At 41.0% G+C, this 23517-nt stretch overlaps 1 protein-coding gene across 2 annotated transcripts in view; it reads left to right on the top strand.

Annotated features, from left to right (window-relative positions):
• The window catches only part of LOC137544516 (amine oxidase [flavin-containing] B-like), a 203855-nt gene that overhangs the window by 89667 nt on the left and 90671 nt on the right, over window positions 1-23517 (top strand). For both annotated transcript variants that reach the window (XM_068265602.1, XM_068265603.1), the window contains exons 3-5: window positions 8961-9098; window positions 13292-13396; window positions 21863-21954. In XM_068265602.1, the coding sequence (XP_068121703.1) occupies window positions 8961-9098; window positions 13292-13396; window positions 21863-21954 (335 nt within the window). The remainder of the gene's footprint in view (window positions 1-8960; window positions 9099-13291; window positions 13397-21862; window positions 21955-23517) is intronic.

The raw sequence follows: 23517 nt of genomic DNA, 5'->3' as shown, positions 1-23517 counted from the left end.
CTTTGGTTCTGTTGTTGTGTGTTCACCGTCGCTGGGTGGCGACTAGATTGGTGGACACACATTTATTCTGTCTCTGTACTCTTTCTCTTTTAGGGCTATCCAGCCCTACATTGCTTCAACTCGTGCAATTCCCATCTGGCATCTGTGGTAGTACAGAGGCTGAGTCCGTCTGTACTCCACAGCTCCATCTACCGGTGGGAATCTCCCTCTACAGGTGCATAGCACCATAGCTGGGCTATATTTTAATACACGTTTGTGGAGGATTTCCATAGTGTCGGCGCGCGTTCTGTGCGCTGACCACGGAAATAAAATCCTGCAAACGTTACATGTTTACAGCTGTTTCCAACTGCCAAAAAAGCATGCAGCAGCCACATCACCTGCCAACAGTAAAAATGTCACCATGTAATAAATGTCATAATGTAAATCAGGGATTTAAAATATTTTACAATGAGCAAACACTGACTAAATAATTTATACATAATTATTGTAAAAATGTAGCTTTTTTTTTTTTTACATCATTTTCACTGGAGTTCCTCTTTAAGAATGTATAGAGAAAATAGAGAGAAGAGAAAAGAAAGAAAAGGAGAGTAAAATAGGGAAATCAGTGAGCTGGTCGGTTTATATTACGGTATATTTATAACTAGCAGAGTTTCTAAAATCATGCCATAGTCCAGATTTTAATAAATTGCTCTGTTTTGTCTTGGGAGGCGGCAATAATTTCATCCGTTTCAGCTTATTTTACATGTAAACTACATACACAAGATGTTTAAACAATTAAAGCACACACTAAGGAACTACCACTAAACACATTGTTGTCAAGAGAAATTAGATTTGCCTTGCGTTTTAATTCTTCCAAGAAATATTTTACTTTGCTATGTGTTTTTTTGGGACAAAAATGTAAAGAAATACACTATTTTCTCAATTTTCACTAATTGTAGTCTTAAAATAAAACTGCTAATTTAGATAAAAACTGGTAATTTGTCCTGTTTATCACAAAAGTTAAACAATGTTGCTAGAACGGTTTTTGAAAATGGTATATTTTTGCTGTGTTGTGTATCATTTTCTCCTTGAGCTGAAACAGCAATACAAAAAAATATTGTTAAAATAGATTGGGGGGGGGGGGGGGGGGTTTGGGGGCTTGAGCTGTCACCATAAACAAAAAGAAAACATACATTGACAAAGGGAGCCCAAATGGTGCAGTACGTCACACTCAATGGATGAAATAAGAAATCGAGGTTGCAATGGGGCAACCATCCATTGCAGTCAGGTCGGAGATCAATAAACCTAACTCCACTCGGGGGTCCCGGTCAGCTGGAAATGGTCACACCTTTCAAGGAAAAAAAAGGGTTCTAGTGACCCGTAGATGGGGTCCAAGGGTATCACCTACCCTGAGACAGGGGGGTATTAAGTGCTCAAAAAGGATGAAAAGGCTCCCAAAGGATAATAAAAAGGTTGAGGTGGCTTACCTCAATGAAGACAAATTCATATATAAAGGAATAACATTTAATAGCAATGGCAATGAGTTTTGTGGGTCTCCACTTCCTCGAGTTAAATCAAGTGCCATGCTATGTTCAGAGCCAGAAATAGAGCACTGAAATGTGTTGCCAGTGCTAGCAAAGATTAATCATTTATATACGAATTTGTCTTCATTGAGGTATGCGACCTCAAACCTTATTTATTTTATAGATATTAATTTATTTTATTATCCTTTGGGCACCTTTTCATCCTGTTTGAGCATATTGTTAAAATGGGGAAGATTTTTTTTTATTGAGGGGGCATGGTCTCAAATGGGTTGCTCCCATTAAAGTGCCCCCCATTGTATTGTCCCTATGTAGTGTTTTCCTTATAGTGCACTCATACCTATATACTGCTCCTTATGCTGTATTTCTCTGTAGTGTCCCCTATTTTGCACTCCCTTACAGTTGCCCTTGTGTTGTGCCCTTGTACAGTGGCTTTTTGTACCTTAATGAAGAGGTCACTGCGCAGTGCCCCATATAGAGGCCCTCTATGCTGTGCCCCTATGTAATGCCCTTTTTACATTCCCTAGTAGTCCCCCACTCACTTGCAATTTCCCTAGTTGTCTATGGGCCTGGTGATCATAAGACTATCTTCACTTTTTGTTTCTAATTGGCAGATCAAAGTTATTGGATTTTCTTTACCTTTTTATTGATTATTGATTGGAAGTGGATTCTTCAGTGGACTGATTGTACACCACAACTGGTTATTGGTTCTTTTCAAAACGCAAAAGAAAAATCAATATATGATTAACCCTTATGAAATTGCTTGGAACAAACGTTATGTCACAGAAGCATTCAAACACTTTTCTGACTGAATCATCACACATTTCAATATCGATTGGAATCTCTTGCCTGAGGGGTTGCCCATTGGTTAATGTGCACTTGACCTTCTTCACTGCCTTTCTGATTTATGTTGTATTTTTTTTTCTTTGACAAGGGTTGTGATAAGAGATATACTAAGAGATATACTAAGACAAAAGTCCAGACCCTCACAGTTTAATATGTTAGGGCGCATACATATGCAGGTGTGTTCTGGCTAGTAAGGGCCATCTCTGCTCAAACTCTAGTGTGTGTACAGCTCTCTCGATGTGTCATTGGGCTTGATGCATCAATCTGCGCTAAATATACCACATACACACAACACTGTCCTGTGTGTGTAGCGTGCTCTCCTAACTGCCGCGCTTGTAGTGTAATCGTAGTACTTCAATAGCACAGCCACCACTACAGTAGTTACCATAGTAGCGGCCCAGCTACTGCAGCACCATGGCTGCGCTACAAGTGCAATCGTGTGGCAGTTAGAAGCGCACGAAACACACACAGGACCACACACTGTGTGTGCATGGCATTGTTAACCCACACCGTGTGGTATTTTCAGTGCAGATTGATGCATCAAGCCTATTGAGAGATCTTAAGTGTTGGATTGTCTTGACCAAGCACATTGTTCCTCCTTACCCCCTGCCCTAGAAGTCGCTCTGTCATGTATCATTCCATTGTTCCTCTTTTCCCTTCCATAACAAAGTGTATCTGTACAGCACTCATCCCCGAACTGCTGCCTGAGGCGTTGACAATATTTTTAAGTGAAAATCTATTAACCCTTCGCACTCTCGCATGCAAATGTTCAAACAAATTCATTCACAGATTCACTCATCCAGGCACAACTGTTATCCCTACAGCTAAGTTAAAAGCCAGGGTCTTAGTTCACGAACTGGTGTTCGTGTTCGCTGAATACAAGCAAGTAATTTTGCAGCCTGTTGTGTGCCATCTCTTCCTTTGGTTTGAATATCTGTGAAGCCGTTAGAGCAATCCGGCTGAGACTGGGCACCGGCAGAGATACAGGTAGTTGGAGACCTGTAGAGCTGTTCACCACGCAGTTTTTGTGCTTTGATTCTTAGTTCACAGAAGAATGCATTCTTATGCTTAGTCACTTATACTGCACAGAAGTACCCAGGTAAACATAGGTGTCCTAACTCTGGCCCTGTAACATGCATAGTGCAGACATGCAAACACATTCTTTGCATCAAACCTATCAATGGATTAGGAGCACACATCCTGACGTCCTCTCCTGGGACAGATCGTGCATCTGATCTTACCAATCGCACAAGGGAGCTAACGTAATGTATCCATGTGCATCATGCACATACACCAGCATAAGCTGTGTGCATGCTGACAAACACATACAGGGGAAGGAGGGAGTGCACTGAATTAGACCCTAGCCACAGGGGTCAGTAACAAGAAAAAAATACATATATCCAGGCACATCGCCTCTAGTTAGGACATTAAATAAGTTATTAAGGAAAGGGAGGTGCTGAAGGGGGTGTGGCTAAAAAAAGCAAAAATCTATTAACCCTTCGCACTCTCGATTGCTAGGGTCTAATTCACGCTAGTGGCTAGGGTCTAATTCAGTGCACTCCCTCCTTCCCCTGTATGTGTTTGTCAGCATGCACACAGCTTATGCTGGTGTATGTGCATGGTGCAGATGGATACATTACGTTAGCTCCCTTGTGCGATTGGTAAGATGCACTATCTGTCCCAGGAGAGGACGTCAGGATGTGTGCTCCTAATCCATTGATAGGTTTGATGCAATTAATGTGTTTGCATGTCTGCACTATGCATGTTACAGGGCCAGAATTAGGACACCTATGTTTACCTGGGTACTTCTATGCAGTATAGGTGACTAAGCATAAGAATGCATTCTTCTGTGAACTAAGACCCCGGCTTTTAACTTAGCTGTAGGGATAACAGTTGTGCCTGGATGAGTGAATCTGTGAATGCATTTGTTTGAACATTTGCATGCAAGAGTGCTAAGGGTTAATAGATTTTTTCCTGTTTTCTAGCCACACCCCCTTTAGCACCTCCCTTTCCTTAATAACTTATTTAATGTCCTAACTAGAGGCGATGTGCCTGGATATATGTATTTTTTTAATATTAGTAAGTGTGTACACACCTCTGGTCCTTCTCAGGGTCTGTGACCCCTGCAGGACTGTGATTCAGATCCCTAGAAGTCGCATCAATATTTCCATATCATATGAGGAGGTCTAGTTAGAATGACACTTTTTTTAACAGATAATTTGACACTTTAGTTATAAAAATTTGTTTTCTATGACCAGCAGATGTTCTTTTGCAACTTCTATTTAGAATGGTACCATTGTATTTTTCAGTGTGCAGGTACGCAACAGGAAAACTCCAGACTAAACTAAATAATTTGACAGGTAAAATAGTAAATGTGTTTCAACTCAGAATGCTGATTCAGGGCTGGTTCACACTGCAAGAGCTTTTTCGAAGCACTTTTGATTTGAAAAGCTTTTGCTAATGTAATGCTGTGTGTGCATTCTCACTTGAGTGTTGCTTGGTGTGATTTGCCTTCTGAAAAACAGAAGATGCTTGCGATAAGATAAAAAATCCCCATAGCATTGCATTAGCAAGAGCTTTCCAAATCCCTAGTGCTTAAAAAGCTCTTGTAGTGTGCACCAGCCCTCACGGAGTTGAAGAGGCTAAGTGATGAAAAAGTAAGCATGTGCAAGAGACTTCAAGGCTTGGGTGGGAGGCAAGTTCAAACACTTACCTGTTCACCCATAATTCATTAAATGTTAGAAACTCCGACCCCTCCACTGTTTCCTACTGTGAGGAATTTCTTCACAGCCACACAGATGTTTTATGATTGCGATTTAGTTATCAGGTACAATTTCTTCTGCAGTCCAACTTCACCCAAATGCAAAAAAGACTATTATTATAGCTACAGATTTTTAACCTTTAAAGCAAAAGGAATATAGTCACGTTTTAAGTAAATATTTAGGATGTTCTACATGCTGCTTTAGGCACTTTGTACTCTTAAGAACATTAAAGCCCAAGTTAAAACAAATAGACAGGGCTAAATGTTTCATAGTGGAATAAGGTGTAAGGAGTATGTGGCAATAAGTCCAATAATTAAATTGATTCATTACTCTCCATACTGTTATACTGTATTTATTACAGAATAAAATAGTACTATATTGCTTCCAACTCACTCAGTTATTGTAGAATGGACAGTATTTGATGAGCAGAAGGATTAAGTACATAGACATGTGAAAAAATAAGAACTGAACAAGGTTATAATGATGCTTTGGCCTTTTAAATGTCCCTGTTTTTGTTTAAATTTGTGATAAATTTCGCATATCCATTGTTGGAAAATTCTAATTCTATTATTGCTTTATTTGACTCTGCATTATTCCTTTTGAAAGCAAAGTTACATATGTCACAATTCACTAAGCTTATCTCCCATCTTTTAATAACGATTCTGAGCTGTTTTTGACTGTTATCACCATGGTGATAAAACATTTAGGGCCATATGCAATTTACTTTTCACCAGAGTTTTCTCCTTGGAGATCATTTTTTCATCTTCAATTTAAAACAACTTTTTATAACTTTGCAACGGAAAAAGTACCAAAAAGTAAGTAAAAAAATTACTGCAAAAATTATTTTGAGTATTTGTTTGCTTGCTGGTGGCTTAAAAGGCATTTTGTAAAAAAAGTTGTAGAAATATCACGTTGGAGAAAACTCAGGTGAAAAAGTGAATTGCATATGGCCCTTAGTATTCACTAAACAATTTAAAATAAGGATTCTATCCTTAAGTTAAGGAGTGATTCCTGAAGTTAACAATTGAATTCTAAACTAAATTAACGACTGAATCCTAAACTTAAAGACAGGTTATGAAAGAAGAAGAAGAGACAATCGAGAGCCCCCGATAGTGTATTACTGTGGTACAGTTGGCATAAGAATGATAAAAATATATACTCACAAGTCTGGGTTGCCGGATCCAGGCAACCACTCAAATCGCGGGCGAGGAGATTAGACCTGTCCTCGCTCAGGTTAAAAAGTCGCTCTCCGTAGAAGGAAAAAAAGGGGGTTAAAAACCCATCCACAAAGTGGATCAAATTGTAAGGAGGTATACAGAGGCGCCAATAGAGTAAAAAAATTTTTTGCCAAATAAAAACAATAAAAGTGTGGGTGGTGGGGATAGACCAACCCACCCCACAACAGACACAAGCACAGCTTTGTGTAAAATAAGGAAAAATTTAATGATTACTCCTAGTACATATACAGTTTGCAACGCGTTTCACGGGTCCCAAGCCCGCTTCCTCAGGCAAAAAAAGTTTTACAGGCAGGAGCAACTGAAATATACAAAAAACAGAAAACAGAAAAACAAAAAACAAGGGAAAGATATAAAACAATAAAGGAAAAGAAAAAGGACAAAAGACAAAAAGAACCATATGTCAGAATAACTAACATCAAGGTTAACATCTGTCATGTTAAAGCCAAAAACAGTGCATGATCATGATTATGCTATTATAATATAACATCCAACTATATCTGTGGGACCTATATCCCCACCGCTACATCGGTATATGGTACTATATATAAGATAGAACAACGGATCTTGTTTCCATAATAACAACAACGTTAGTCCCTCGGGTGGTGTGCAGTAAGTTTAAACACAGGTATAGGATTTCTTTAGGCCATTGGTGCAGCGGGACCCTGCAATTAATCAATCAGGGACACAGCATCTATATATGCCATAAGACGGCCATCCCTGGGCAGTCTCCCCCCCAAAAAAACAAAGTATGCAATTTGCTACAATAATATAGTCAATCTTCAAAACGATATACTTGGTCTCCCACATGGAGAACCTTTTAAATACTTACATAATAGTGCGGAGGAGTGGGTGGGGGGTGGGAGGGCTATACCAAATAGTCCGTGGTAAGGAAGGGAAAGGGGGGGGGGGGAGAGGAAGGAGAAGAAGAATGTGCTAGGAGCTTGCACAACACTTACCAGTGTCCTTGTGCAGACGAGTGTGGCGCCTTTGCTACAGGTCGGCGCCACACTCGCATCTAAATCACTTCCGTACTGTGACGTATGCGTAAGGGAGGGGAGTATGGTCACGTGGAGTGGGGAGGCGTGACTATCTGATACATTGTCATAGGCCGCGCACGCCGCTCTTCTTCTCCTTCCTCTCCCCCCCCCCCCCCCTTTCCCTTCCTTACCACGGACTATTTGGTATAGCCCTCCCACCCCCCACCCACTCCTCCGCACTATTATGTAAGTATTTAAAAGGTTCTCCATGTGGGAGACCAAGTATATCGTTTTGAAGATTGACTATATTATTGTAGCAAATTGCATACTTTGTTTTTTTTGGGGGGAGACTGCCCAGGGATGGCCGTCTTATGGCATATATAGATGCTGTGTCCCTGATTGATTAATTGCAGGGTCCCGCTGCACCAATGGCCTAAAGAAATCCTATACCTGTGTTTAAACTTACTGCACACCACCCGAGGGACTAACGTTGTTGTTATTATGGAAACAAGATCCGTTGTTCTATCTTATATATAGTACCATATACCGATGTAGCGGTGGGGATATAGGTCCCACAGATATAGTTGGATGTTATATTATAATAGCATAATCATGATCATGCACTGTTTTTGGCTTTAACATGACAGATGTTAACCTTGATGTTAGTTATTCTGACATATGGTTCTTTTTGTCTTTTGTCCTTTTTCTTTTCCTTTATTGTTTTATATCTTTCCCTTGTTTTTTGTTTTTCTGTTTTCTGTTTTTTGTATATTTCAGTTGCTCCTGCCTGTAAAACTTTTTTTGCCTGAGGAAGCGGGCTTGGGACCCGTGAAACGCGTTGCAAACTGTATATGTACTAGGAGTAATCATTAAATTTTTCCTTATTTTACACAAAGCTGTGCTTGTGTCTGTTGTGGGGTGGGTTGGTCTATCCCCACCACCCACACTTTTATTGTTTTTATTTGGCAAAAAAATTTTTTACTCTATTGGCGCCTCTGTATACCTCCTTAAAGACAGGTTGTTAATTCACAGAGAGGAAAGCAAGTGACAACTTCTGTAAAGTTTGTGAGGAATGATAACCTGTGGGGTGCTATGATCACAAGTGGGGTGTTACTAGAGACTGCAATGTAATATGAAGGATTCTGAGCTGTCTGCTTTATTTTTTTAGTATTTTATGCAGAAGGGGACTCTGTACAGAAAGAAATACACAGCATGTACATAGAGAAGGAGGAAGAGACCTCAAGTCTATGTATACACGGGTACACACAAACACAGCCACTGCTGCCTGTAATCTTGCTGGCAGAGGAGGCAGCAGGAGGGGCAGAGCTATATCCTGCCTTTGTGTTCTCCTCCCCTCCCTACCTACCTACTGCATGTGAGAACAACTACAAAGGTGATAACGTAAGGACTGGGAGTAATAAGATGATTCTTACTGTGAAAGATTATCACACGTTCATTTATTAAAGAAGATTCTTGCTTTATTAACACTCAAAATACCAATCAATGTGTGGTGATAAGTTTTCACTTGCTCCATCATCACTAAAATGATCTTAATGAATTGTGGCAATACCGATGAATCTGATGAATTAAGATTATGAATATATTTATTTTATACAGAACAAAGCAGTTCAGTATGTTGATGTTGGCGGGGCTTATGTCGGACCAACTCAAAATCGTATCTTACGAGTGGCAAAGGAATTGGGCATAGAAACATATAAAGTGAATGTAAAGCAAAGGGCTATCCATCATGTAAAGGTAAGGCTTTTTTTTTCTTTAAGCATGTGCAGTTGACATTTACAGTAACAGTAAATTCATTTTCAGGAATGGAAGCTCAGATCTTTAATAGTTTCTTGAAGAGGAACTGTTGTGAAAATCTTAAAATGTTAAACACATACAAATAAGAAGTATATTTCTTCCAGAGTAAAAATGAGCCATAAATTACTTCTCTCCTATGTTGCCGTCACTTACAGTAGGTAGTAGAAATCTGACATTAAGGACAGGTTTTGAGTTAGTCCATCTCTTCATGGGGGATTCTCAGTATGAAAAAGGAAAAAGTTTGCGCTTGTGTAGATGAATGTGTTGCTGCTAGAGGTGGGGTCGGCTCAGACCCAATGATAAAGGAGAAAATGTGTATAGTACCTCAGCGCAAATAGGGGTGTGGAACTTGCCCCGGGCTATGCAAGCCCACTCGAGATGTAAGCAGATGACAGTACAGTACCTTAATAGAGGTTACATCTAGCTGCCCAAATACTTGCTGTAATCCCGATCTCTGTATTTCAAGTAATCCCGATATCACAGCGGCGGGGGATAAGAGCTAGCTCGCTCTACCACTTCCTGTTTCCGGTCCGTCAAGCCCTACTGCCAGTAGGGTGCGTGCTGCACTGCAATGTAGTTCCGTGCGCCAATAAAATCGCACCGGACAGCCTAAAAAAGAGATAGGCAACATATAGTGCAGAGAGTAGCGAAATGAGTGGCCACCGCTTAGGAATCACTTACTAGAAGCAGAGCTTGTTTATTGCACGTAATAAAACACATAGACTCCTCTCCTTGGGAGACCGGAAACAGGAAGTGGTAGAGCGAGCTAGCTCTTATCCCCCGCCGCTGTGATATCGGGATTACTTGAAATACAGAGATCGGGATTACAGCAAGTATTTGGGCAGCTAGATGTAACCTCTATTAAGGTACTGTACTGTCATCTGCTTACATCTCGAGTGGGCTTGCATAGCCCGGGGCAAGTTCCACACCCCTTTTTGCGCTGAGGTACTATACACAGATTCTCAGTATGGTCTTTATTCTTTATAGAGACATTCCCTGAAACAGATTTATACAGTGATGCTGGCCATCCTCCCTTCTCACTGTACACTTCTTTGGCAATTGGACAGAGCAACTGCCGTTTACTAAGTGCCTTTGAAAATAAAGAAAACCCTTAACCCTACCCGTGAGAAGATGGGCTAGTCCAAAATCTGTCAGTAATGTCTGATTCCTACTACTTAGTGTAAGTGACAGCAACATAGGAGAAAAGTAATTTATGACTCATTTTACTCTGGAAAAATACACATACTTCTTATTTGTATGTTTACATGAATTTTACATTTTTAAAGGGAACCTAAACTACCAGTTGCCTGACTCCTGCTAATCCTTTGTATCTAATACTTTTAGCCCCAGTCCCTCAACAAGCATGCAGATCAGGTGCTCTGACTGAAGTCAGACTGGATTAGCTGCAGGCTTGTTTCAGGTGTGTGATTCAACCACTACTACAACCAAAGAGATCAGCAGGTCTGCCAGGCAACTGGTATGGTTTAAAAGGAAACATCCATATTCCTCTCAGTTAAGGTTCCCTTTAAGATTTTTGTGAAAGAGGTCCTTTAAGGCAGCCACACATTAATAGGTTAAGAACCAGCGTGGCAAAAAGATAGATCCCTGTCTGACCTCAATCTGATTGAGGAGGGATGTGTTCCTTTCACACACTGCACATAATTTTTTAATAGATTTCAGTGGTGCAACACTATGGGCTATTGATCTACCACTGCTACTGCCCCTTGATCGAAATTTTCCATCTGGTCAATAATCTTAAAAGATTTTTGGCCATAATTGAAACTATGACTACTGGTAGATTTGATCAGAGTGATCAAATTTTCTGGGAAGCAAATGGGAAAAAACAACAAGCGCGTGGCTACCTTTTGTGATACTACACCGACTCAGAGCAAGAGGAGGTAGAACGGCAGACAGCGGTGGTATTCAGGGTGCTCAGACAACAGTACCTCCCTTGAAAAATAAAGTTATGCAGGGTGGATGTAATAGTCTGCTACATACCCATTTAGTACTCAGATTAGGCATGTAGCTTTATTTAACTGTGGGCACCTGTAGAATACATTTTCCAGTGTTGTATATTAGATGCACCTGTCATAATAAAAATATTTAGCATCAGCGTGATGCAGTTGGCAAGCAGTTAACAAGCGCACAAACATGCAAATGACCACCCGCACGACGAACCGAACGACCAGACGTACCGCATGACCTGTATGTCCGGACGGATAAAAGATCAACTCATTTACATACTGCGCACGATAGCGGAACGACGGACTACACATTGAAAACAAGTACAAGTCTTTTAACAGTCGTTCAAACGACTTGTAAACACGGATCATCTGCACAATATCAGACGACCGGTGGCTAACATAGATCCAACAGTTGGATTGGGGGAAATGACTATTATCAGTCACTCAAGTCGTTTGCATGCGTACACACACTTAGGGCCTATTTCCACTACACGCAGCTTGGATGCAGAATGGATGCAGAAAAACTGACTCCAATGAATGCCTATGGAAAAATCTGCATCAGAAAAATCGTGTTTGGTGGAAACAGGCCCATAGGCATTCATTGAAGTCAGTTTTTCTGCATCCAATCTTCGTGTAGTGGAAACAGGCCCTTAATTGTTGTCCAACAGTCTAAAATGGACAATCAGACATTTTTGATGAGCGTGTGTACGAGCCTTTAGTTACACAACTACCTGTATATTTACACAAAAGTGTCAACTTATCAAGATAAATTGTAGTGTACCAATAACCATAAAACCTCTGGTATAGCCTAGGTTTTTTTTTATAAAAAAAATTGGTCATAAATATCTGGTTTAGTCTGCTATTGCCCTTTGACAAGGGAATTAGCAAGACTGGGTAAAAAAAAAAATCTCAAGCCAGTGGATACTGTCAGAGAACACTGTAGAAATCTTTTTGGCACATCTTGACTAAATTGTGAGATAGTTTGTTGTTGTAAAGGCTGAAAGAGTTTATTTTTCATCTTCTCCTCCTTTCATAAACCTTCCTCTGGAGCACTAAGTAAGAAAGATTAGAGAAGTTTCCTACGTGAGGCCCTTGTTCTGCGAGTTTCACCATATAAAGTAATGAATGATATATGAGCAGCACAAGTGAAATGTTTATACATGCTCGGTTGTACGTCCACTTTGTCACGTGTACAAGGGATGTGCCTCTTTTTTTCAGTACGTTTAGGTTTCACTGTTCAGTAGCAATTAGCTTGCAAGACGGCAAATGAATGAATACTGCACATAGATTTTTTTAACTTAGAAAAAAAAAATGAAAAGGTCTTCTACACAGTACAGACAATTATTTTTTAAAGGGCAAATATAGCTTTTCTTGAAATTGTTTAGGACTAAAATATAGAATATTTACTTTTACAAAATTTACTATAAAACATTTCACATGGAAAATTGAATTGATCACTTACAGTGAGCACATAGACACCAAGCAGTAGCAGACGGAGACAGTTAAAAATAGAGGCGATTTTGATATTTTAAAGGGAACTTAAAGCAAGAGGGATATAGAGGCTGCCATATTTATGTCCTTTTAAACAATGCATATTTCCTGGCTGTCCTGCTGATCCTCCTCCTTTAATAATTTAGCCATAGACCCTGAACAAGCATAGAGAGAGAGAGAGAGATGTAGCTAATGAGTAATTTATATACCTATTATATGTCTACTTTCCATCATTTTGAACACATTTTACTCACAGGATTACAGCTAGTGAAGATTGTTCCTGTATGCTGCATAGTCCTCCATAGTAATGCCGACAGTGAAAACTGTTCTCTGTAAAAATTTTCTCATGTTTCCATGTTTTATGTGAAGAAAATATAACAAAAACAACTTGGTATTGCTATTTGCTAGTAATTACTGGAAATATATGTGGCATTTAGAATTTGAGTTAACTTTGATAGTTGCCCTTTAAGGAGGGTCTGCAACCATGGATCCACAAACAATACTCCTGATGCCCTACATACACACTACATGTTCTTTGATACTAATAACGTGTGCACATAGATTTTTTTTATGCTGCATTTAATGTTTTGAGCCAATTGATTGTGCCAGTATTAAGCTAAGGAACAGTTATTATAGGTCATGAGAATTCTAACAGCCTATTTATTTTTTGTTTTAAAGGGAAAATCATACGCATTTTATGGAGTATTTCCACCAGCATGGAATCCTTTTGTTATTTTGGATTTTAACAACTTACTGAGAACAGTTGATAACATGGGAAAAGAGGTAAAAGTCCTGGAAGAGGTTATGCAGGGTTGTATGACTGGGGAATGGTTATAAGAGTACATTAAATGATTACTTTACTGTACACGCTTGCACCATACATTCTTCTTACGGGGTGATAGGAGTGGTTTTGACACATGCATAGAACAAAAAAGGACACCTAGTGTAAAGGAAATGTGATGATATATTCTATAACCATATTTTATGGTTTCTTGTAAAAAAAAAAATATATATAAAAAGAAAAATCTGAAAATATGGTTTATAACACTGGAAATAATATATGTATAATCATAATAAATTGTATAAAAATAATATTGTCTATAACCTTTATCGTTCATGTAAGAAATCTGAAAATATCGTTTATAACAATGAAAAAAAATATTGGTAATATTTACAAATGTTTTATTATATAGTTATAACAAATATATTTTCCTACAACTAAACCTAACCCTACACAAGGTGACACATTGCATTCCAGCGGTTTTGGAGGTGTGTTAAGCCATCAGGGACAACAAAGTTGATTTGCATATTAAAAGGAAACCAGAGTGGTTATAAATAAAACGTTTTATACATACCTGGGGCTTCCTCCAGCCCCATACACACAGATCGCTCCCACGCCGCCGTCTTCAGTCTTCTCGAAGCTTCGATACCGGGTCCCCACACTTCCATCAGTTGGGCCAGTATACGCAGGAGAAGTGCGCTCTTTGCGTATCTCTCCAGCAGCTGCTGGAGAGATACATAGAGGGCACACTTCTCTTACGCCAGACTGGTTCCAACTGACAGAAGTGCGGGACCTGGTATCGGAGTTTCGAGAAGACTGAGGACGGTGGAGTGGGAGCGATCTGTGCGTATGGGGCTGGAGAAAGCCCAAGGTATGTATAAAATGTTTTATTTATTTATTTATAATAGCTCTGGTACACTTTAAACAAGGCAGAAAAGCTTCTGCTATATCCAAGAGAGGGTAGGGCAGAGAACTTTTTCTGCTTTGTTCAATCAATAATTACTTCTCTAGAAGAACATCTGATAATTTGGCCTACAGTCTGCTCCTCACTGAAGCTGACTGATATCATTGCAAATACTGTATGCATTCAAAAGACATCAAAGCGGTCTCATAGTATTTTATATTTTTTATTGTGTTTAATGTTTTAGAGGAAAAATAACATTTTTTGATGACAATACCACTTTAACATCATCATGATAAATGTATTCTTAATACAAATTAGTTAATTGGGAATAAAACAGAAATAGTATTCTTTAATACCTCCAAGAATGCTGGTAAGGCTGTTTATGTCAGTGAGCATTTGCAAACTTTGAAAAAAATGCAGTAACAGTTGTGGCCTTTAAATTACTATGGCTTACAAATACACGTTTTAACAAACAACTAAACATCAGTTTGTAGATATTACAAGATTACTTAAGACCAGTAGGATTCTTTTTAACTTCTAAAAAGGGGAAGGAGTGAATGTAAGGAAAGCAATAAGGCAGTCATAACCTCAAGTGACCTCTATGAACAGGAAACTAACTGAAAACAACTTCTCCTTCAAGACAAGCAGTGATTAATTTTTTATTTTTTTTTAAGAAATAGGAGATAACATAAGAACAAGCTAGAAATAAAGCTATAGCACTGTTAAAGAGGAACTGTAAGCTCAAAATAATTTATTGCCAGCAGGTAGCCTATACCCAATTTATAGATGAAAACCCAGTATTTTCTGCTAGAAATCCAGCATTTTGCTGGAATCACACCTTTAAGTAGGAAGCCACGCCCCCACATGAGGCTGCTCCGCGGCTGTATATTCATTAAGCTTGTGCGCACTGCCTTCTGGGTAGTGACATCATGGGTTGCTAAGGGGGGGGAAAAAAACAGCAGTCCTCACTGTTATCAAGGTGGGACATGTGCACGAGGCAGAAGAAGTTTATCTTGCAGCCTCCGATGGGATGATTGATCATCCCTCTCTGCCCTGTGAAGCTGCCGCTGCCACTGCCACTGTCAGGTCAGCGACATGTGTTTAACTCTCCTCATCCCAGCTGGAATCCCTCTTGTCAGCTCTTCCTACAGCCTCCGATGATCTTATAGCTCTGCCTGCATGTCATGTGCATTCACCCGACATGCAGGCAGAGTTAGAAGATCATTGGAGGCTGTAGGAAGAGCTGACAAGAGGGATTCCAGCTGGGATGAGGAGAGTTAAACACATGTCGCTGACCTGATAGTGGCAGCGGCAGCTTCACAGGGCAGAGAGGGATGATCAATCATCCCATTGGAGGCTGCAAGATAAACTTCTTCTGCCTCGTGCACATGTCCCACCTTGATAACAGTGAGGACTGCTGTTTTTTTTCCCCCCTTAGCAACCCATGATGTCACTACCCAGAAGGCAGTGCGCACAAGCTTAATGAATATACAGCCGCGGAGCAGCCTCATGAGGGGGCGTGGCTTCCTACTTAAAGGTGTGATTCCAGCAAAATGCTGGATTTCTAGCAGAAAATACTGGGTTTTCATCTATAAATTGGGTATAGGCTACCTGCTGGCAATAAATTATTTTGAGCTTACAGTTCCTCTTTAAGGACGATATATCACAATTAACCAATTGCCGACCGCCCACTGCACAGAGGCGGCCGGCAAGTGGATCCCGCAAGGACCGCCGCACAGAGGCGGCGGTCCTTGTACGGGCATGGGCGGAGCGATCGCGTCATTCGTGACGTGATCAGCCACCAGCGCCTGGCGGGTTACTAGCACCCGGATCGCCGCATACAAAGTGTATAATACACTTTGTAATGTATACAAAGTGTATTATACAGGCTGCCTCCTGCCCTGGTGGTTCCAGTGTCCGAGGGACCACCAGGGCAGGCTGCAGCCACCCTAGTCTGCACCCAAGCACACTGATTTCACCCCCCCCCCCCTCTGCCCCCTGATCGCCCACAGCACCCCTCAGACCCCCCCTGCCCACCCCCCAGACCACTGTTTGCACCCAATCACCCCCTTAATCACCCATCAATCACTCCCTGTCACTATCTGTAAACGCTATTTTTTTTTATTCCCTAAACTGCCCCCTGCTCCCTCCTGATCACCCCCACTCCTCAGATTCTCCCCAGACCCCCCCCCCCCCGTGTACTGTATGCATCTATCCCCCTGATCACCTGTCAATCACCCATCAATCACCCCCTGTCACTGCCACCCATCAATCAGCCCCTAACCTGCCCCTTGCGGGCAATCTGATCACCCACCCACACCAATAGATCGCCCGCAGATCCGACGTCAGATCACCTCCCAAGTGCAGTGTTTACATCTGTTCTCTACCCTAAACACCCACTAATTACCCATCAATCACCCATCAATCACCCCCTATCACCACCTGTCACTGTTACCCATCAGATCAGACCCTAATCTGCCCCTTGCAGGCACCCAATCACCCGCCTCCACGCTCAGATTGCCCTCAGACCCCCCCCTTATCAATTCACCAGTGCATTATTTACATCTGTTCTTCCCTGTAATAACCCACTGATCACCTGTCAATCACCCATCAATCACCCCCTGTCACTGTCACCCATCAATCACCCCCTGTCACTGCCACCCATCAATCAGCCCCTAACCTGCCCCTTGCGGGCAATCTGATCACCCACCCACACCAATAGATCGCCCGCAGATCCGACGTCAGATCACCTTCCAAATGCATTGTTTACATCTGTTCTCTACCCTAAACACTCACTAATTACCCATCAATCACCCCTTGTCACTGCTACCCATCAGATTAGACCCCTATCTGCCCTTAGGGCACTCAATTACCCGCCCACACCCTCAGAACGCCCTCAGACCCCAGACCTGATCACCTCGCCAGTGCATTGCTTGCATCTATTTCCCCCTCTAATCACACCTTGAGACACCCATCAATCACCTCCTGTCACCCCCTAGCACACCTACCCATCGGATCAGGCCCTAATTTGCCCCGTGTGGGCTCCTGATCACTCGGCCAAACCCTCAGATCCCCCTCAGACCCCCTTCCGATCACCTCCCCAGTGCATTGATTGCATCTATTTTCCCCTCTAACCACCCCCTGAGACACCCATCAATCACCTCCTGTCACCCCCCTAGCACTCCTATCCATCAGATCAGGCCCAATACAACCTGTCATCTAAAAGGCCACCCTGCTTATGACCGGTTCCACAAAATTCGCCCCCTCATAGACCACCTGTCATCAAAATTTGCAGATGCTTATACCTCTGAACAGTCATTTTGAGACATTTGGTTTCCAGACTACTCACGGTTTTGGGCCCGTAAAATGCCAGGGCGGTATAGGAACCCCACAAGTGACCCCATTTTAGAAAAAGACACCCCAGGGTATTCTGTTAGGTTATGACGAGTTCATAGATTTTATTTTTTGTCAAAAGTTAGCGGAAATTGATTTTTCTAGTTTTTTTTCCCCAAAGTGTCACTTTTTTCTAACTTGTGACAATACACCTAACAGAATACCTTGGGGTGTCTTCTTTCTAAAATGGGGTCACTTGTGGGGTTCCTATACTGCCCTGGCATTTTAGGGGCCCTAAACCGCGAGGAGTAGTCTAGAAAACAAATGCCTCAAAATGACCTGTGAATAGGACGTTGGGCCCCTTAGCGCACCTAGGCTGCAAAAAAGTGTCACATCAGGAGAAGTAGTATAATGTGTTTTGGGGTGTATGTTTACACATACTCATGCTGGGTGGGAGAAATATCTCTGTAAATGACAATTGTTTGATTTTTTTTTTACACACAATTGTCCATTTTCAGAGATATTTCTCCCACTCAGCATGGGTATGTGTAAAAATGCACCCCAAAACACATTATACTACTTCTCCTGAGTACGGCGATACCCCATGTGTGGCACTTTTTTACACCCTAAGTGCGCTAAGGGGCCCAAAGTCCAATGAGTACCTTTAGGATTTCACAGGTCATTTTTGTTTCAAGACTACTCCTCACGGTTTAGGGCCCCTAAAATGCTAGGGCAGTATAGGAACCCCACTAATGACCCCATTTTAGAAAAAAGACACCCCAAGGTATTCCGTTAGGAGTATGGTGAGTTCATAGATTTTATTTTTTGTCACAAGTTAGCGGAAAATGACACTTTGTGAAAAAAAAACAATTAAAATCAATTGCCGCTAACTTGTGACAAAAAATAAAATCTTCTATCAACTCACCATACTCCTAACGGAATACCTTGGGGTGTCTTCTTTCTAAAATGGGGTCATTAGTGGGGTTCCTATACTGCCCTGGCATTTTAGGGGCCCTAAACCGTGAGTAGTAGTCTTGAAACAAAAATGACCTGTGAAATCCTAAAGGTACTCATTGGACTTTGGGCCCCTTAGCGCAGTTAGGGTGCAAAAAAGAGCCACACATGTGGTATCGCCGTACTCAGGAGAAGTAGTATAATGTGTTTTGGGGTGTATTTTTACACATACCCATGCTAAGTGGGAGAAATATCTCTGTAAATGGACAATTGTGTGTAAAAAAAAAAATCAAACAATTGTCATTTACAGAGATATTTCTCCCACCCAGCATGGGTATGTGTAAAAATACACCCCGAAACACATTATACTACTTCTCCTGAGTACGGCAATACCACATGTGTGGCACTTTTTTGCAGCCTAACTGCGCTAAGGGGCCCAAAGTCCAATGAGCACCTTTAGGCTTTACAGGGGTGTTTACAAATTATCACCCCCCAAAATGCCAGGACAGTAAACACACCCCACAAATGACCCCATTTTGGAAAGTAGACACTTCAAGGTATTCAGAGAAGGGCATGGTGAGTCCGTGGCAGATTTCATTTTTTTTGTCACAAGTTAGCAGACATGGAAACTTTTTTTTTCTTGTCACAAACTGTCATTTTCCGCTAACTTGTGACAAAAAATAATATCTTCTATGAACTCACTATGCCTCTCAGTGAATACTTTGGGATGTCTTCTTTCCAAAATGGGGTCATTTGGGGGGTATTTATACTATCCTGGAATTCTAGCCCCTCATGAAACATGACAGGGGGTCAGAAAAGTCAGAGATGCTGGAAAATGGGAAAATTCACTTTTTGCACCATAGTTTGTAAACGCTATAACTTTTACCCAAACCAATAAATATAGGCTGAATGTTTTTTTTTTTATCAAAAACATGTTTGTCCACATTTTTTGTGCTGCATGTATACAGAAATTTTACTTTATTTGAAAAATGTCAGCACAGAAAGTTAAAAAAAAATCATTTTTTTGACAAAATTCATGTCTTTTTTGATGAATATAATAAAAAGTAAAAATCGCAGCAGCAATCAAATAGCACCAAAAGAAAGCTTTATTAGGGACAAGAAAAGGAGCCAAAATTCATTTAGGTGGTTGGTTGTATGAGTGAGCAATAAACCGTGAAAGCTGCAGTGGTCTGAATGGAAAAAAAGGGTCTTGTCCTTAAGGGGGGTAAAGCCCGCTGTCCTCAAGTGGTTAAAGTGTACTTGAGGTGACATGTGACAAGATATGATAAACATGTTTATGTACAGTGCCAAGCATACCTATAACTAGGCTGTGTTGCTTGTCTTCTATTTCTGCTTGAAAGAGTTAAACATTCAGGTAAACAATTGACAGTTTCTCTCCTGTCAATACCCAGTGGGACTATAGTGCAACCCCCACTGATAGGGAATTACAGCCATAAAATCATTACATGCTTTCCTTAAAGAACAGCTTCTGAGTGCAATTGCAGGGGATAGATTGACAAAAAAATAAGAATAATCAATTCTTTGTATATTTTATTTCTCGGACACTGCAGGAATCTATAAGATGGTCTTATAGAGCAAAGACAATAAAACATTAAGTTACAGGTTTTAAACAGAGAATTAAAGTGTGAGTAAGAGGATGGATGTAACTGTTTATCTCATCAATTTATTTTCTCCTCAGGTTTCATTTAAGGGAACAATTTCCTTTTCACAAATATAAAAAATGTTACATCTCAAGGCTCAAATGGTACATTTTAAGGCCAATATAACTCTTACACTAGCAGGGGGGGAAGATACAAAAAGAAAAAAAAAGGATATATAGTGCTGACATCTTCCACAGCATTTTTACAGAGCATATACCATATTTTCCGGCATATAAGACGACCCCCAACTTTTCCAGTTAAAATATACATATATTGGGATATACTTGTCATATAAGGCTACCCCTCTTGACTGTTGGACATTCGTATACTGTACTGTATGTACTGTTGCTATACACAGGTACAGATACTGTTGCTGTACAGCATGTGGTACCCAGTATACAACAACCAGCCAATCAAGGCAAGAGATGTACATTACTGGTGATTAGCTGGTTGTTGTATTCAAAGCCTGCTTGTATTGGTCAGCTATCCCTGTCTCCAAGCCTATCAGAGCGGTAGTGTAAACATGCCTATTTCACCCCTCTGGCCTGCCCTTGTATACCATTACCACTTTCTCTGCCATTCAGATCTTGCACATGCGCGCCTGCGCCACACCACTGCAGACCTCAGGAGCGAGGCAGAGAGGCAGAGAAGGAGGTATGGTAATAGGATACAATAGTGGGTCTGACGGGTGAAAAAGGCGTGCTTTTCTGGGCACAGCGCCGCTCTTTTTTCCATACCCTGGGTGTCCCGGACGCCTACAGATTGCTCCGCCCTTCACCTACACCTTCTCAGTGAGGTGCTCCCTCACCTAGTCATCAGGACCGCGTTAAGTCACTTCTTTCCACGAAACCTGGTGAGTGGATTTTCTTCCACCATACTTGTACAGCACCGCCCTTGCTGCTTTCATACGGTCACCGCATACGGCTGCGAATGCGGCCGCGGACAGTTATGAGCTCCCCACCATATGCAGCAGCCACAGATTCTCCAGTCCGGCTCGGAAGTTTCAGCACCTGCCTTATAAGACGACACCAGAGTTTTGAGAAGATTTTCCTTCATAGTCTTATACCCCAGAAAATACAGTTTGTCACTTATTGTGCCTTAATGGGACTCGCAATTTAACACTACCATAGTCCATCATAGTCTAGGGTCAGTTTTAGGGGAACACCAATTAACTTAAAATGTAACTGTAGGTTTCTGATATGTGGGAGGAGTGCCAGGAGAAAACCCACAACATTGGGAGACCATACATACTGCAGATGTGGGAATCGAACCGGAAAACCAGTGTTGCAAGGCAAGAATGCTATCCACTACATTACTGTGCCACTGTGATAAAAAAAAACCTCATCAATATTACCAGGCATTCAACTGCAACTAGATTGAATCTGAAAGGAAAAATGGAATAGGGTACCCGGTAAATTCATATTTGTACACATTTGTAGGGTTGCTTGCAGGTGTCTGCATTCGCAAGGGGGGGGGGGGGGGGGGATATTAGATAGATAGATAGATAGATAGATAGATATACACACACACACACACACCCATATATATATACACACACACACACACACACACACATATATATGGTTTCAGGTATTGTCATTTTTTTTTATTTTCAGATTCCCGCTGATGCCCCTTGGAAAGCTCCTCATGCAGTAGAATGGGACAAGATGACAATGGAAGAATTTCTTGATAAAACCTGTTGGACCAAGTAAGCTATATATGTTCATAGAGATAGGTTACTCCCTCTTTTGGCAAATCCTATCAAAGCACCTCTGAGGCGCTAATTATAGCGCTAAAAGATTTGGGCGCGGGGATCTTTTAAATGTTAAATGTTGTTTTTGCACACGTTTGGGCGCCGTTGTGAAACATCGAAATTTTATCTACAACAATAAAGTACGATTGATAAATAGAGGTTTGTGAAACTAAAGCTAGACTTTCATTCTCTGATATTGTGTATGTTTATTATGATATTTCACTAATATAAATCGATATATGTGGATTATGTCAATATACAGTATGTGACATTATGATAAAAAAATGTGTAATGGTGTAATTACGATAATAGGTCATTATATGTAACTAGTGACCTTAGCCCATTTAAAAAATGGGCTAGGTCTGTCACTGCGCATATCAGCACTCATGCAACCGCCTCGCGCACCCACACACGCCCACCCCTTCTGGCCTGTTTTCCTGTTCAGTGCCTGCATCTTTCCCTGCACATGCGCACTACAAAAACACACATGGGGACATGGGATGCAGAGACAATTGCATTTTATTAGGTCACGAATATATCAATATATGTGGATTATATCGATGTGACATTACAAAAAAAGTGTAATGATGCAATTGGATTATAGGTCATTATATGTAATGATTTATTTACGATAATGTGTTATTACAATATTATCCTTTCTATGTGTAAAAGGTTGTTTATGCAGGGGAAAGGGTTAGGGTTAGGCACCACCAGGGGAGTTTTAGGGTTAGACACCACTAGGGGGTGGTTAGGGTTAGGTACCACCAGGGGGATGGTTAGGGTTAGGCACCACCAGGGTGGTCTAGGGGTTAGGGATAGGTACAGGGAGGGTTCTGTGTCAGAGTAGGGTTAGGTATAGTTAAGGTTAGGCACCACCATGGGAGGTTAGGGTTAGGCACCACCAGGGGGGTAGTTAGGGTTAGGCACCACCAAGGGAAGATTCTGTGTGAGAGTAAGGTTGGATTAAGCTGTATTGTCAAATTACATTACGATATTTAACGTTATTATATTTTCGTTTTCAACTCCCCATCTGTTTTAAACCGGTAATAATTGGAATTAATGATTTTACATTATAAATACTGTTATTTATTGATAATTTTAAATTACCGATATTTTTCTTTTGCCGATAAATCATGCCCAAATTTGACCGCAACTTTTAAATGTACGCCTCTCAGGATTTAGTCATATTGCCTTCAGCACTGACATGGCTGCATGTTTGCATAACTCCAAACATGTTACAATCCCAGCTTGTACAGTATAGTTGATGTGACAGTTATAGACCCTCACAGACAAGTATATAAGCATATAAAGTATTTATGGTAAATGCATGTAAACAGCAGAAATGTGATACTGTAAACAGTAACTGGAACCAAAAACAAACCCTAAATACAATAAGATACATACTAATTATATACAACCCATGGTAGCTTGGACCAGAAAAAGGACTAACATGGAAAGTAAGCTGAACAGGAGCAGGACAAGTGTAGGAGCAAGACCGGCAGCTGGGAGTAGAGATGG

This window comes from Hyperolius riggenbachi, chromosome 2 (assembly GCF_040937935.1).
Source record: "Hyperolius riggenbachi isolate aHypRig1 chromosome 2, aHypRig1.pri, whole genome shotgun sequence".
Taxonomy (NCBI): domain Eukaryota; kingdom Metazoa; phylum Chordata; class Amphibia; order Anura; family Hyperoliidae; genus Hyperolius; species Hyperolius riggenbachi.
The sequence above is the reverse complement of the archived record's forward strand: the minus strand, read 5'-3'. Positions and strand labels throughout refer to the sequence as shown.